The 15,000-nt window shown below is 42.1% G+C and overlaps 1 protein-coding gene across 1 annotated transcript in view; it reads left to right on the forward strand.

Moving 5' to 3' along the window:
• LOC128359989 (latent-transforming growth factor beta-binding protein 4) overlaps positions 1-15,000 on the forward strand; it is a 69,384-nt gene that overhangs the window by 25,917 nt on the left and 28,467 nt on the right. The window contains exons 7-10 of the mRNA XM_053320304.1: positions 2,735-2,857; positions 7,870-8,046; positions 12,445-12,582; positions 13,894-14,658. Of these exons, the coding sequence (XP_053176279.1) occupies positions 2,735-2,857; positions 7,870-8,046; positions 12,445-12,582; positions 13,894-14,658 (1,203 nt within the window). The remainder of the gene's footprint in view (positions 1-2,734; positions 2,858-7,869; positions 8,047-12,444; positions 12,583-13,893; positions 14,659-15,000) is intronic.

A 15,000-nucleotide genomic window follows, 5' to 3' on the forward strand; every position in this document is an offset into this window, starting at 1 on the left:
ACACACACACAGTAACAGACACACACACATAGTTTACACAGTTATTATTAAATCCAGTGTTAATACATTTAGTTATAAATAAAGTTTTATCTTCAAACATCAAACACATCTGGCAGAAATCCAGCTGCTGGTTTGTTCTGATGTAATCTCCAGAATGATGCTAGCAAACATTACGTATGCTAGATGCTAACACACATCAACAACGTCTTTATAAAGTTAACGTAATGAGTGTGACTCGGTGCTTGATGTTGACGGTTTGGGACACGAACCCATGATATCAGCTCCTGGCGGAGCGGAGCGTCTGTCTCTGAGTAATTACTGCTGCTCCAGAGTCCAGCAGCGTGTTCAGCAGCGTGTTCGACTCATTCCTGCTGCGTGAAGACATTCGATCTGACAAACCACCGGCGGCTGCGTGAAGACATTCGATCTGACAAACACCGTCGGCTGTGTGAATGTGGAGCTCGTTCCCTCTCTGAACAAACACAAGAACATGAGGGGGGGGGGGGGGGTAGATAAGGTTAGGTTAGGTTTAAATTAGTTTAGGTTAGTTTAAGTTAGTTTAAGTTTAAGTTAGTACAGGTTAAGTTTATGTGAAGTTAGTTTAGTTTAGTTTGAAAGCTTAGTTTAGTTTTAGTTTAGATTAATTTAGTTTAAGTTTAGTTTCGATTAGTTTAAGTTAGTTTAGTTTGAAAGCTTAGTTTTAAGTTAGTTTAAGTTTAGTTTGGGATAATTTAGTTTTAGTTTAAGTTCAAGTTAGGTTGTTTTAATTTAGTTTATTTTAGCTTGATTTAGTTTAAGTTTTGTTTGGGATAGTTTAAGTTTAGGTTAGTTTAATTTAAGTTTATGTGTAGTTAGTTTAGTTTGAAAGCTTAGTTTTAGGCTAGTTTACATTAGGTTTAATTTAGTTTTAGTTTAGTTAAGCTTAGGGTGATTTACTTTAGTTTTAGTTTAGATTAATTTAGTTTAGATTAATTTAGTTTAAGTTTAATTTCAATTAGTTTAAGTTAGTTTAAGTTAAGTTTATGTGAAGTTAGTTTAGTTTGAACGCTTAGTTTTAGGTTAGTTTAAGTTTAAGTTTAGTTTGGGACCATTTGGTTTTAGTTTAAGTTCAGGTTAGTTCAGTTTAGATTGATTTAGTTTAGTTTTAGTTTAGATTAATTTACTTTTAGTTTCGATTAGTTTAAGTTAGTTTAGTTTAGTTTGAACGCTAAGTTTAGTTTAGTTTGAACGCTTAGTTTTAGGTTAGTTTAGATTAGGTTTAATTTAGTTTGGGATAGTTCAGTTTTAGTTTAAGTTTAGGTTGATTTGGTTTAGTTTTAGTTTAGATGAATTTAGTTTAAGTTAAGTTTATGTGAAGTTAGTTTAGTTTAGTTTGAAAGCTTAGTTTAGTTTTAGTTTAAGTTTAGGTTAGTTCAGCTTAGTTTGATAGTTTAGATCTAGGTTAGTTTAGATTTAGCTTACCTTAAGTTTCACTGAGTTTAAGTTAGGGTTAGTTACATTTGATAGTTTAGTTTTAGGTTAATTTAGTTTAGATTAGGTTTAATTTAGTTCAGATTTAATTTAGATTAAGTTTAGTTTAGTTTACACGGCTGATAGTATCTCCGACGTACGTTCACCCAGATCAATAGGCCTACTATTAGGCCAAGTTTATGAAACCAGAGGAAGACACCAAAGATGTCGACGAAGACATAAAGAATAAATGGAGCTGGGCGTAGATACTTCCTGAAGTTAACTATATTTATTAGTTTTCTATTTTTAGATATTTGTCACATGCTACTGCCCCCTACTGACCTTTCTTTGTACTGCTGCAGCATTAATGTGACAATATGGCAGATAAGAGGCGAGATAGTTAAAAGGGTTATTTTCAAATAATGTTTTATATGTCATGTGTTTAAAATGGAGCCGCATACATACATAGCACCCCCGCACCACTATCAGTCCTGAGTTTACGGTTAATTAGGGATAGTTTAGATTAGTTTAAGTTTAATTTAGGTTAGTTTAGTAAAGGTTTAGTTTAAGTTTAGTTTAGGTTAGTTTAGTAAAGGTTTAGTTTAGTTTAGGTTAGTTTAGTAAAGGTTTAGTTTAGGTTAGTTTAGTAAAGGTTTAGTTTAGTTTAGTTTAGTTTAGTTTAGGTTAGTTTAGTAAAGATTTAGTTTAGGTTAGTTTAGTAAAGGTTTAGTTTAAGTTTAATTTAGGTTAGTTTAGTAAAGGTTTAGTTTAAGTTTAGTTTAGTAAAGGTTTAGTTTAAGTTTAGTTTAGGTTAGTTTAGTAAAGGTTTAGTTTAGTTTAGGTTAGTTTAGTAAAGGTTTAGTTTAATTTAGGTTAGTTTAGTAAAGGTTTAGTTTAGTTTAGGTTAGTTTAGTAAAGGTTTAGTTTAATTTAGGTTAGTTTAGTAAAGGTTTAGTTTAATTTAGGTTAGTTTAGTAAAGGTTTAGTTTAATTTAGGTTAGTTTAGTAAAGGTTTAGTTTAGTTTAGGTTAGTTTAGTAAAGGTTTAATTTGGTTTAGGTTAGTTTAGTAAAGGTTTAATTTGGTGATAGAAAACTAAATGTTAACTTTATAGAAACAGAATGAAACCACAGCTCTGTCTCTCTACATCTATGAGCAACTGAGTGAATGTCCATTTGTGTGGCCCTGTATTCATAATTTGTGTGTGTGTGTGTGTATGTGTGTGTATACATGGTAATCTGTGTGTGTGTGTGTGTGTGTGTGTGTGTGTGTGTGTGTGTGTGTAGATGTGAATGAGTGCCTCCAGCCGGGGCTGTGTGAGAACGGGATCTGTGTGAACACCGGGGGGAGCTATAGCTGTGTGTGTAGGGCGGGGTTCATCCTCGACGCCTCACATGGAATCTGCATCTGTAAGTAACACACACACGTGCACGCCCACACACGTGCACACACACACACACACACGCCGCCCGGCTTGAGAATGAAATCAGGAATAATGCAGACTCCAGATCAGGACTTCCTGAATCCATCTGAGCTCATGAGGACGACCGCTGACTGTCACAGTTATGATTTCATTGAAGTGAATGAAAAGCAACAGGTGACCAATTACATACTGATGTCCTCCTAGTGAAGCTTTCCTCCCTCCCTCCTTCCTTCCTCCTTTCCTTCCCTCCTTTCCTTCCTTCTTTTCTCCCTCCTTTCCTCCCTCCCTCCTTCCTTCTTCCTTTGTGAGAAAGACAAATTACATCATTATTAATTTATTCTTGTAAACTTAACCCTCATGTCGTCCTCCCGGGTCAAATTGACCCTGCCCGTTTTGACTGTCCCTTCTTTCCTCCCTTCCTTCCTTCTTTTCTCCCTCCTTTCCTTCCTTCTTTTCTCCCTCCTTTCCTTCCTCCGTCCCTTCCTTCCTCCTTTCCTTCCTTCTTCCTTCACCCTTCCTTCCCTCCTTCTCTCTTTCTTTCCTTCCTCCCTCCTTTCCTTCCTCCTTCCTTCCTTCCCTCCTTTCCTTCCTTCCTTCCTTCCTTTCCTTCCCTCCTTTCCTTACTTCTTCCTTCCTTCCTTCCTTCCTTCCTTCCTTCCTTTCCTTCCTTCCCTCCTTTTCTCTTTCTTTCCTCCCTCCTTTCCTTCCTTCTTCCTTCCTTCTTCCTTCACCCTTCCTTCCCTCCTTCTCTCTTTCTTTCCTCCCTCCTTCCTTCCTCCTTTCCTTCCTCCCTCCTTCCTTCCTCCTTTCCTTCCTCCCTCCTTCCTTCCTCCTTTCCTTCCTTCCTTCATTCCTTCATTCCTTCCTTCCTTCCTTTCCTTCTTTCCCCCCTTCTCTCTTTCTTTCCTCCCTCCCTCCTTTCCTTCCTTCCCTCCTTTTCTCTTTCTTTCCTCCCTCCTTTCTTTCCTCCCTCCTTTCCTTCCTTCTTCCTTCACCCTTCCTTCCCTCCTTCTCTCTTCCTTTCCTCCCTCCCTCCTTTCCTTCCTTCCCTCCTTTTCTCTTTCTTTCCTTCCTTCCTTCCTTCCTTCATTTATTTCTTCCTTCATTCCTTCCTTTCCTTCCTTCCCTCCTTTTCTCTTTCTTTCCTCCCTCCCTCCTTTCCTTCCTTCCCTCCTTTTCTCTTTCTTTCCTCCCTCCTTTCTTTCCTCCCTCCTTTCCTTCCTTCTTCCTTCTCCCTTCCTTCCCTCCTTCTCTCTTTCCTTCCTTCCTTCCTCCTTTCTTCCTTCTTCCTCCCTCCTACCTTCCTTCCTTCCCTCCTTTCCTTCCTTCCTTCCATCCTTCCTTCCTTGTCTGTCAAACATTGTGTAAAATAGGTGAATTGGCCCTTTAATATTCAGCTGGCTTCACGGAGCTTTACAGAGACTTGATGAAACTTTCCATTCCTCTAAAGGCCAATGAAGTCTTTGTTCTGTGTGACAGTCAGTCGGTCTCTTTGTTCCGTCGAAGGCCAAATGAAGTCTTTGTTCTGTGAGCGCTCAGTGGAACACTTTGTTCTGCTGGAGGATCCGTGCACTTCATCAGGTCTGGTGCTCACATGCTTTCTGTGAAGCCCCGACTGGAGCTCTGCTTATTCCAACCGGCATTCGCTGAAGAAGAAGAGGAGGAGGAGGAGGAGGAGGAGGAGGAGGAGGAGGAGGAGTGGTGGGTCTGCTGCAGGATGCTGGTCCGCCTGGTAACCAATGACAACGCACTAATCAAAGCTTAATGCTGGTTGATGAAGCCTGATAATGTCTCGTCTCTCTGTTGCTTACAATCTGGCCGGATGTGCTCGAGGAGGGGTGTGTATATTCTCTGTGTGTGTTTTGTGTGTGTGTGTGTGTGTGTGTGTCGTTTATGTTCCGCAGCACTGTAAACACCCGAGATCGCAGTATTAACAACAAAATGTAAATACCGACTTCAAGAGGGGAGATGATTAATGAGAGAGGAAAGAAGAAGAAACAAAGCTCTGATACACAAATGTGTTTTCAGTTTTTTGGACTTTTTCTCTAATCTTTGATTTTTGCTGAAATATTGGATCATTTGAACATTTATTGGATCATTTGAACATTTATTGGATCATTTGAACATTTATTGGATCATTTGAACATTTATTGAAATGAAAGCATGTGAGAAGTTTAGAGGGAAGAATCAGTATTTGGTGGAGCTGTTAACAACTCATAGACATCTGAAATGTGAGCCGACTACACACTGCTGACTGGTTTCATCTTTAACAATGTGTTGTATTTTAAAAGCTTGTTATATTATAGAATACAAGTACCTCAAACTGTACTAGAGTAAAGTACTAGTACCTCTAACTGTACTACTGTAAAGTACGAGTACCTTAAACTGTACTACTGTAAAGTATAAGTACCTCAAACTGTACTACAGTAAAGTACAAGTACCTCAAACTGTACTACAGTAAAGTAGAAGTACCTCTAACTGTACTGCAGTAAAGTACTAGTACCTCAAACTGTACTGCAGTAAAGTACAAGTACCTCTAACTGTACTACAGTAATGTACAAGTACCTCTAACTGTACTACAGTATAGTACTAGTACCTCAAACTGTACTACAGTAAAGTACAAGTACCTCTAACTGTACTACAGTAATGTACAAAGTACCTCTAACTGTACTACAGTAAAGTACAAGTACCTCAAACTGTACTACAGTATAGTACTAGTACCTCAAACTGTACTACAGTAAAGTACAAGTACTACAGTAGAGTACTAGTACCTCAGACTGTACTATAGTAAAGTACAAGTACTACAGTATAGTACTAGTACCTCAAACTGTACTGCAGTCAAGTACAAGTACCTCAAACTGCACTACAGTAAAGTACAAGTACCTCAAACTGTACGACAGTAAAGTACTAGTACCTCAAACTGTACTGCAGTCAAGTACAAGTACCTCAAACTGTACTACAGTAAAGTACAAGTACCTCAAACTGTACGACAGTAAAGTACAAGTACCTCAAACTGTACTACAGTAAAGTACTAGTACCTCAGACTGTACTACAGTAGAGTACAAGTACCTCAAACTGTACTGCAGTATAGTACAAGTACCTCAAACTGTACTAGAGTAAAGTACAAGTACCTCTAACTGTACTACAGTAAAGTACAAGTACCTCTAACTGTACTACAGTAAAGTACAAGTACCTCAAACTGTACTACAGTAAAGTAGAAGTACCTCTAACTGTACTACAGTAAAGTACTAGTACCTCTAACTGTACTACAGTAAAGTACAAGTACCTCTAACTGTACTACTGTAAAGTACGAGTACCTCAAACTGTACTACAGTAAAGTAACCCATCATATCCTTCCTTCCTTCCTCCCTCCCTCCCTCCCTCCCTCCTTTTTTTTCTTTTATCCTTCCTCCTCCCTCCCTCCCTCCCTCCCTCCTTTCCTTTCTTCCTCCTTCCTCCCTCTTTTCTTTCCTTCTTTCCTCCTTCCTTCCTTGACTCGAGGACAACAGGAGGGTTAAAAAGTCTTATGTTAGATTTTAAGAGTTTAAGGTAATAAAAAAAGTCTTGTTATTAACGATGGTAGGTCTTAAACTTTGTCTGGTTATATGAGAAATGTAGCGTAACCGTGGGATACAGTTCATTAATATGATTACTGACTTCTCAACCAACCCTGCTTAGAAACCCAAATATGTTCAGATGGGAAGTCGGATAGTTGAGATTCTTCTCCAGACTTTGGATAGTATTTAACCCTCGTGTCGTAGGTCAAATTGACCCCATGTGTTTTGACTGTTCCTTCTTTCCTCCCTTCCTTCTTTCCTCCCTCCCTCCTTTCCTTCCTTCTTTCTTCCCTCCTTTCCTTCCTTCTTCCTTCCTTCCCTCTTTCCTTCCTTCTTTCCTTCCTTCCTTCCTTCTTCCTTCCTTCCCTCCTTCTCTTTCTTTCCTCCCTCCTTTCCTTCCTTCCTTCTTCCTTCCTTCTTTCCTCCCTCCTTTCCTTCCTCCCTCCTTTCCTTCCTTCTTTCCTCCCTCCTTTCCTTCCTTCCTTCTTCCTTCCTTCCCTCCTTCTCTTTCTTTCCTCCCTCTCTCCTTTCCTTCCTTCCTCTTTTCCTTCCCTCCTTCCTCCCTCCTTTCCTTCCTTCTTTCCTCCCTCCTTTCCTTCCTTCCTCCTTTCCTTCCCTCCTTTCCTTCCTTCTTCCTTCCGTCTCTCGTTCTTCTTTCCTCCCTCCTTTCCTTCCTTCTTCCTTCCCTCCTTTCCTTCCTTCCTTCATCCCTCCTTTCCTTCCTTCTTCCTTCCCTCCTTCCTCCCTCCTTTCCTTCCTTCTTCCTCCCTCCTTCCTTCCTTCCTTCCTTGACTCAAGGACAACAGGAGGGTTAAGCAGGTTGTCATCTGGACACAATGAAGTCAGTGGTTGTCCTAATTAACTCTATTCATCCAGCTCTGATTTCTCTTCCACATATCTCAGAAAGGGGGTTGCCAAATCTTATTGAATTTACCAGTTGAACCTCTAAAGCGTGTGTTTTATTTTTTCCAATTTCATATAATATAAAATACTTCTGATCCATGAAGTGTGTGGGATGGAGGGATGGCATCTTTCCATTTCAGAAGGATTAAGCAACGGGCGAGCAGGGTACAGAAAGCCAGCAAGTAAACATGGTGATTTAGATCAACACAGCAGCTCTCTGTCATCAACAAGCTCCTCTGTCTTTGTTCCTAAATGGTTCTTCTTGTTCCTCGTATCAGATCAAACGGTGGGCGGCTTGCTTGATTTGTGTTGAGTGTCCGTCGAGGCCGTCCTGTCTGAATGTCTCTGTTCATGTCGGCCTGAATGGAGCTGAGAAGCAGCAGCATGTTTCAATCCTGCATGCAGGGCTCCGCTGATGATGCCTCGGCTTTAAGTGTGTTTGGACTCCCAGCTCCAGCTCCAGTGTGTGTGTGTGTGTGTGTAGGTGTGTGTGTGTAACATGTCCGCTGTGTGTCCTCCTGCTGTGTGTCCTCCTCAGCTCAGAGCGTGATCTCAGACGAGAAGGGTCAGTGTTTCCGCGTCCTGGGTGCGGGTCAGGGTCCGTCCTCCTGCTCCCTGCCCATCCTCAGGAACATCACCAAGCAGATCTGCTGCTGCAGCCGAGTCGGCAAAGCCTGGGGGCCCAACTGCCAGAGATGTCCTTACTTTGGTTCAGGTTGGTTTAAGATGCATGTGTTTAAGGGTCAGTGATGGTTTTACTGTCTCCATGTGGTTCAGTTTAAATTTAAAGGGTTAAAATGTGAAAATAAACGTATGAATAACTTCACACATTCTTTTTTTGTGGACCCAGCATCAAATTTCTGCTTTTAATCCATTTAGAGAGAATATATTAGAGGATTATGGTAAAAATGTCTAAGTGGTGTAACCATAAAAACTTTGGGAGGAAGGAAGGAAGGGAGGAAGGAAGGAAGAAGGAAGGAAAAGAGGAAGGATGGAAGGGAGGAAGAAGGAAGGAAGGGAGGAAGGAAAGAAAGAGAGAAGGAGGAAGGAAGGAAGGGAGTGAGGAATGACAGAAGGAATGAAGGAAGGGAGGAGGGAGGGAGGTAGGAAGGAAAGAAGGGAGGAATAAAGGAAGGAATGACAAAAGGAATGAAGGAAGGGAGGAAAGAAAGAGAGAAGGAAGGAAGGGAGGGAGGGAGGAAGGAAGGAAGGAAGGAAGGAGAATATATTAGAGGATTATGGTAAAAATGTCTAAGTGGTGTAACCATAAAAACTTTGGAAGGGAGGGAGGGAGGGAGGATTATGGCAAAAATGTCTAAGTGGTGTAACCAAAATCATTCTTTTGTGGTTACACCATTTGACATTTTCAGGAGCATTCAGTCTTACTTTTGGTTAAAAAAAATGGTGTAAATGTCATTTAAATGATAAAAAACCAACAAAAATACTAAATGTACATTTTAACAAACCTGATGCTGCTTTATAAACTAGTTTTTAAAACATATTATTTATTTATTTGTCACTGAGCCGTGTACAGGTGTCACTGCTGACTGTGTCTCCTCTGTGGAAACCCGTTTCTGCCAATGTGATGAAAAAAAAGATCCTGTAAGTGTTTGTAATGAGAAACAACCTCAAACTAATAATTATTTAATTTAATTTAATTATTTGAGAAAGTTTCTCATTATAGACTTACAGCTAAAATCATTTATACATATTAGGGCTGTCAAACGATTAATTTTTTTTAATCGAGATTAATCGCAGAATTTCTATAGTTAATCACGATTAATGGCGTTTTGAATGTCATGTTTAAAATCCTGTTATTTTCCATTTGAAGGCAGTTTTAAGCCCATAATGTAAAGCATTTCTTACCAGAGTGTCTTAACTGGGAATCAATCACGGCTCTGCTGCGACTCCCACACTCCAAAATGGTCCTTTGGTGGAGCTGAGGCTGGCTTGGCTGCACCTGGGTGTTTAGCGTGGAGGTGCTAACTCAAACTCCACGTACTCCGGTGGTAGTTAAACTCCGTTTGACACAGGTTGCATTTTACTTTTGACTTGTCAACTGAAGCGTCTGGAAGTGTTTTAAAGTTAAACAAGCCGTTCAAAAGTCCAGTAGCTCTCTTACTTTCCATCAGCGCGGTAGGTTTACTGCAGGAGGCCACTTCAAAGCATAGCGCTACAGCTAGAGGAGCCGTCTACGGGGGAGTGGAAGGGACAAAAAGGCTTGCAACATTAAAATGCGATTAAAAAAACATTAACGCGTTATGGATTGCATTAATCTAACCGTGATTAACGCGTTAACGCTGACAGCCCACGTGTATAAATGTATTTGTGATTAATGAAAAGAGCTTCATAAATAAAGTTAAGTATCTGCTGTTACATCAACGTGGTGACCTTCTCTCTAGATTTGGAAACTTTGGAAACTGTTTCTGCAGACGTTGGCTATTAATCACACTTATAGATGAGATGAGAGCAGCTCCAGTAATAATAAGAGTCAATGATAAACTTGGTAAGAGTTTAACCCTTTATAGGACACTCATTGAAAGGAAGGGAGGAAGGAAGGCTGGAAGGAAGGAATGATGGACGGAGGAAAGAATGAAGGAAGGTAGGGGGGAGGAAAGAAAGAGAGAAGGAGGGAGGGAGGAAGGGAAGAAAGAAGGAAGGAAGGAAGAAGAAAGGGGGACAGAGGAAGGAAAGAAGGAAGAGAGGAGAGAAGGAGGGAGGGAGGAAGGAGAGATGGAAGTAAGGAAAGGAAGGAAGGAAGGACGGAGGAAGGAAAGAAGGAGGGAGGGAGGGAGGACAGATGGAAGTAAGGAAAGGAAGGAAGGAAGGACAGAGGAAGGAAAGAAGGAAGGGAGGAGAGAAGGAGGGAGGGAGGGAGGGAGGACAGATGGAAGTAAGGAAAGGAAGGAAGGACAGAGGAAATAAGGAATGAGGGAGGGAGAAAGGAAAAGAGGAAGGGAAGAAAGAAGGCAAGGAGGAAGGAAAAGAAGGAAGGAAGGAAGGATAGATATTTTGGGATATTTACAGAAGTTACCAAGCTTCTTTCCATTGAGAATAATAATTGATCTGGATGCACATCACAGTGTTTGCCACCTTCATGCAGCACTCTGCCATCACGCTGTAAAAACCCTGCAGCTGTGGGATTTATATCCTCGCAGCAGATCACAGATATATAACGTGATTTATAAACCTGCAGCAGATCACAGATATATAACGTGATTTATAAACCTGCAGCAGATCACAGATATATAACGTGATTTATACACACATTCTTTTTTTGTGGACTCAGCATCAAATTTCTGCTTTTCATCCATTTAGAGAGAATATATTAGAGGATTATGGTAAAAATGTCTAAGTGGTGTAACCGTAAAAACTTTGGAAGGAAGGAAGGGAGGAAGAAGGAAGCAAGGGAGGAAAGAAGGATGAAAGGGAGGACGGAGGAAAGAAGGAAGGAAAGAAGGAGGGAAGGAAAGGTGGAAGGAGGGAAAGAAGGAAGGAAGGAGAGAGGGAAGGAGGGAAAGAAGGAAGGAAGGGAGGAATTAGAGAGGGAAGGAGGGAAAGAAGGAAAGGAAGAAAAGGAAGGAAGGAATAGATGATGGAAGGAAGGAAGAGATGATGGAAGGAAGGAAGGAAGGGAGAGATGATGGAAGGAAGGAAGGAAGGAAGGAAGGGAAGAAAAGGAAGAAAGAAGGGAGGAAGGAAGAAAGAAAAGGAAGGAAGGAAGGAAAGAAAGAAAGAAAGAAGGGAGGAAAGGAGAAAAGGAAGGAAGGAAAGAAAGAAGGAAGGTAGAAAAGTGTTTGCCACCTTCATGCAGCACTCTGCCATCACACGCTGTAAAAACCGTGCAGCAGCTGTGGGATTTATATCCTCGCAGCAGATCACAGATATATAACCTGATTTATAAACCTGCAGCAGATCACAGATATATAACGTGATTTATAAACCTGCAGCAGATCACAGATATATAACGTGATTTATAAACCTGCAGCAGCACTTTAACATCTGATCTGTGGAGTTATGAAGTGAGATGAACTTTGGATCAACATGAAACTCCTCCTGGTTAAATCTTCAGACCCAAAGATGAAAAACTACTTCAGAAAATATCTGTTCTATAAAAAGTTGAAGCTACAGAAAAAAAAAACTTGAAGGTAGAAGTTAATAAGATTCCCATTTAAACTTCAACTTCTGTCATGCTAATAAAGAAATGAAGCCTAAGGTTATAAGAACAGATTGCTTCAGATTCACACCTTTGACTCACGTCTCCATAGCAACGGCTGCTGAGCCTTAGCAAACAGTAGTATACTTGAAGTTAAGTTTATGCTTGAGCGTAATAGTATAAGTATAGCAAGTATACTACGGACCATGTACTTGTAGTGTTCTAGAAAGTTTACTAAGTTAATACCTCCACACTAAATTGGAACATTTATAAGTTTATAAAAGTAAACTTTAACCTTCCTGTCGGCCTCCCGGGTCAAATTGACCCCGTCTGTTTTGACTGTTCCTTCTTTCCTCGCAGTCCTCTTCTCCTACAAATTTAATCAACTTCATATTCACTCTGTCGTCTTATGATCTTGAAGATACGTTGCAGCGAATTTTGCTGTTTTGGGGCGGGGCATGGGAACAAAGGCCCGTTCATTGCAACTTGCGGCTTTAATTATTATTTATGTACCTATGATGCTTTTTGTGCTATTTGTGTTTTGTCTGATTAGAGTATCGGGGAGTGTATGTTGTGGGGATTGATCTATGTGATAAATACCAATAAAAAGACTATACTAGAACTTCTCTTATATAAAAGAAAACATGATTAAAATGATTCAAACTGGTGTCTTTTAATATAAACCTATAAGAATGTTAATTATGCAGCAGAGTCCTAAGTTTATGTGTTAGTATCATGAAGTTTATAGTTTAAAAATGAGAGCAGAGAAAACAGCTGCTTCTCTGCTTCAAAGCTTACGTAGCACGGTAACTGGAAACCAGCGTAAAGATTGGTTATGTTCTGCTGGTTCTGAATGTGCTGCAGTGGTTTTAATGATCTTTTATAGGAGACCATCTTCAGTTTCTGATGATAACTGTTGAGGATATAACTCTTCTTCTTCTTCTTCTTCTGCTGCAGTGGCCTTTAAGGAGATCTGTCCAGCAGGTCCCGGTTACCACTACTCCGCTTCAGCCCTGCAGTTCAACCAGAGAGCCACGGAGCAGCTGGGGGGCCGAGGAGCTCAGCTGGTAACCCACGGCAACCAGGATACCCAAGGTACATAATGTACACTGTCACATCTGTGGGTGGTAGTTGTTGTCCGATATCAAAGTTACTGTTACAAATCAAAAGTACCGTAAAAACCGGTGTATAAGTCGCAGTCTTTTTTTATATACCTTTCATTATTACTGGGGATTTCCACCGGGTCCGTCAGCGGCGCGGATCAGCTGCGCTACGGTTTAGCTCCGTCCTCTGCCCGGCGTCAACTCACACCGGGAGCGTTACAGCAGCGGAGCTCTGGGAGAGAAATCTACCTTTTAAAATGAAGTTGCACTGTTAATACAGTAATTACGGCAGCCCAATCAAATCAGAATGGGTGCCTTTAGTCTACCGTAATTACTGTAGTAGCAGCCCAATCCAATCCGAATGAGAGCCTTTAGTCTACCGTAATTACTGTAGTAGCAGCACAACTAAACGGCCCAGTTTTGTTAACTTGCTCAATTTTGGTTGATTTGGTCATTTTCTTTGATGTTTGTGCTGATGTCATGTGTCAGTAGCTACGTAGCTAGATGGAGTCTTTATCTGTCTGTTTTATTCCTGTTTGTTGCCGAGATACGATCGGGAGGCTGCACGGGTTGTTTTATTTTGAAAGACGGAAGTTTTATTATTATGCCGATTCAGTGTCTGACTTCCTGTCTGGTGCAATCTGCTCTGTTGAGCTTATCGCGAGTTAGAAACGGCTATCAATGCTGCAGATTCGGTTTGGGTGTAATGGGCGTCGTAAAATGGCTCAATAGCGCCCCTTAGAAAATTAAAAAAATTGAGCCCCTCGACTTAGATTGACAAAGACAAACAAAATTTGTTACACATATGTATCATGTAAAGACGGCCAAAAAAGTCTCTTGGACCCTTACCCTAACTCCAACAGAAAGGGGGAGCTTGGGCCCGATCATCGCAGCTTGCAGCTTTAATTTTTATTATTATACCCCGAGTCAAACAAAGCGTCATCGTTAGTGAATCTTTTATTCTTCAGATCTGTGCTCATACCGTGTGTCGCTGCCGTCCCAAACTAGTGTCTGAAATACTTCTCATCAACACACTGTGTCAGCACCCCACTTTGAGATGAGAAAAGTCACGTTAAAGCTGCGTCACATTAAAGCTGCGTCTCATACACCGGGTTTTACAGTAGATTATTTTACATCTTCTTGGCCAAGGCTGTAGTTTGATGTATTTTTCTGCAGTGACAGCGCCACCTACAGTACTGTTGTCAAAGAAAGAGGAGCGAGGGAATAGATGTAGAAGGTTGATGAATAAGTGTCTACAGTCTGTTCAGTCCAGTTTGTCCGATCCCCCTTTCTACCCTCTCAGGTGCCGGTTCTGGGTTCAATAGCAGTGCTGGAGCCTCCAGGTCTCAGCAGACACCCACTTCCTCTGGAGCAACAGCAGGTGAGCCTCCGCCCCAGCTGCCTCGTCCTCAGCAGCCTCGTCCTCAGCCTCCACCCCAGCAGCCTCGTCCTCAGCCTCCGCCTCAGCAGCCTCGTCCTCAGCAGCCTCGTCCTCAGCAGCCTCAGCTTCGTCCTCAGCAGCCTCCTCCTCAGACTCAGCAGCCTCGTCCTCAGCCTCCACCTCAGCAGCCTCAGCCTCGTCCTCAGCCTCAGCAGCCACATTATCAGCCTACACCTCAGCAGCCTCGTCCTCAGCAGCCTCAACCTCGTCCTCAGCCTCCACCTCAGCAGCCGCAGCCTCGTCCTCAGCAGCCGCATCATCAGCCTACACCACAGCAGCCTCGTCCTCAGCAGCCTCAGCCTCGTCCTCATCAGCCTACACCACAGCAGCCTCGTCCTCAGCAGCCTCAGCCTCGTCCCCATCAGCCTACACCACAGCAGCCTCGTCCTCAGCAGCCTCAACCTCGTCCCCAGCCTCCACCTCAGCAGCCTCAGCCCCGTCCGGCCGGTAGCCCTTCATCCTACAGGCCTGTGGAGCCTGGCCGGCCCCACCTCCCGGTTGAGCCGGATGAGTCACCAGCTCGAGGGGACTCTCTCCCCGCTCCGCTCCAGCCACAGAGCCCTGAGCGTGGGTCGAGGCCCAGCGGAGAGACCGTCAGCGTGACGAGCCGGCCGACCCGAGTCCAGCGTGAGTGCACACAGAACAGCTGCTGCCTTACTGGTGTCCACACAGCCAGGAGCACAATTCTTACTCATCGTCTACAGGGAGGCAGGAAAAGGAAGTTTATAAACGGTTTTTGGGTGTTTCTGCATTTTAATTTGAAGATGAAGAGTAGGTAATAGGTTTAATATGTGAATCCCAACCACCAGGGTAGCAAAAGGCCCCCAGCTGGGTTTCTAATATGATTTGATCAGTAAAAAGGCTCCTGCATCTGTTTTCAGTTAGTGAAGAAATACCAAACACACACACACACGCACACACACACACACACACACACACACACACACACACACACACACAGCGCAGCCA

Source organism: Scomber japonicus, chromosome 6 (assembly GCF_027409825.1).
Source record: "Scomber japonicus isolate fScoJap1 chromosome 6, fScoJap1.pri, whole genome shotgun sequence".
Lineage (NCBI taxonomy): Eukaryota > Metazoa > Chordata > Actinopteri > Scombriformes > Scombridae > Scomber > Scomber japonicus.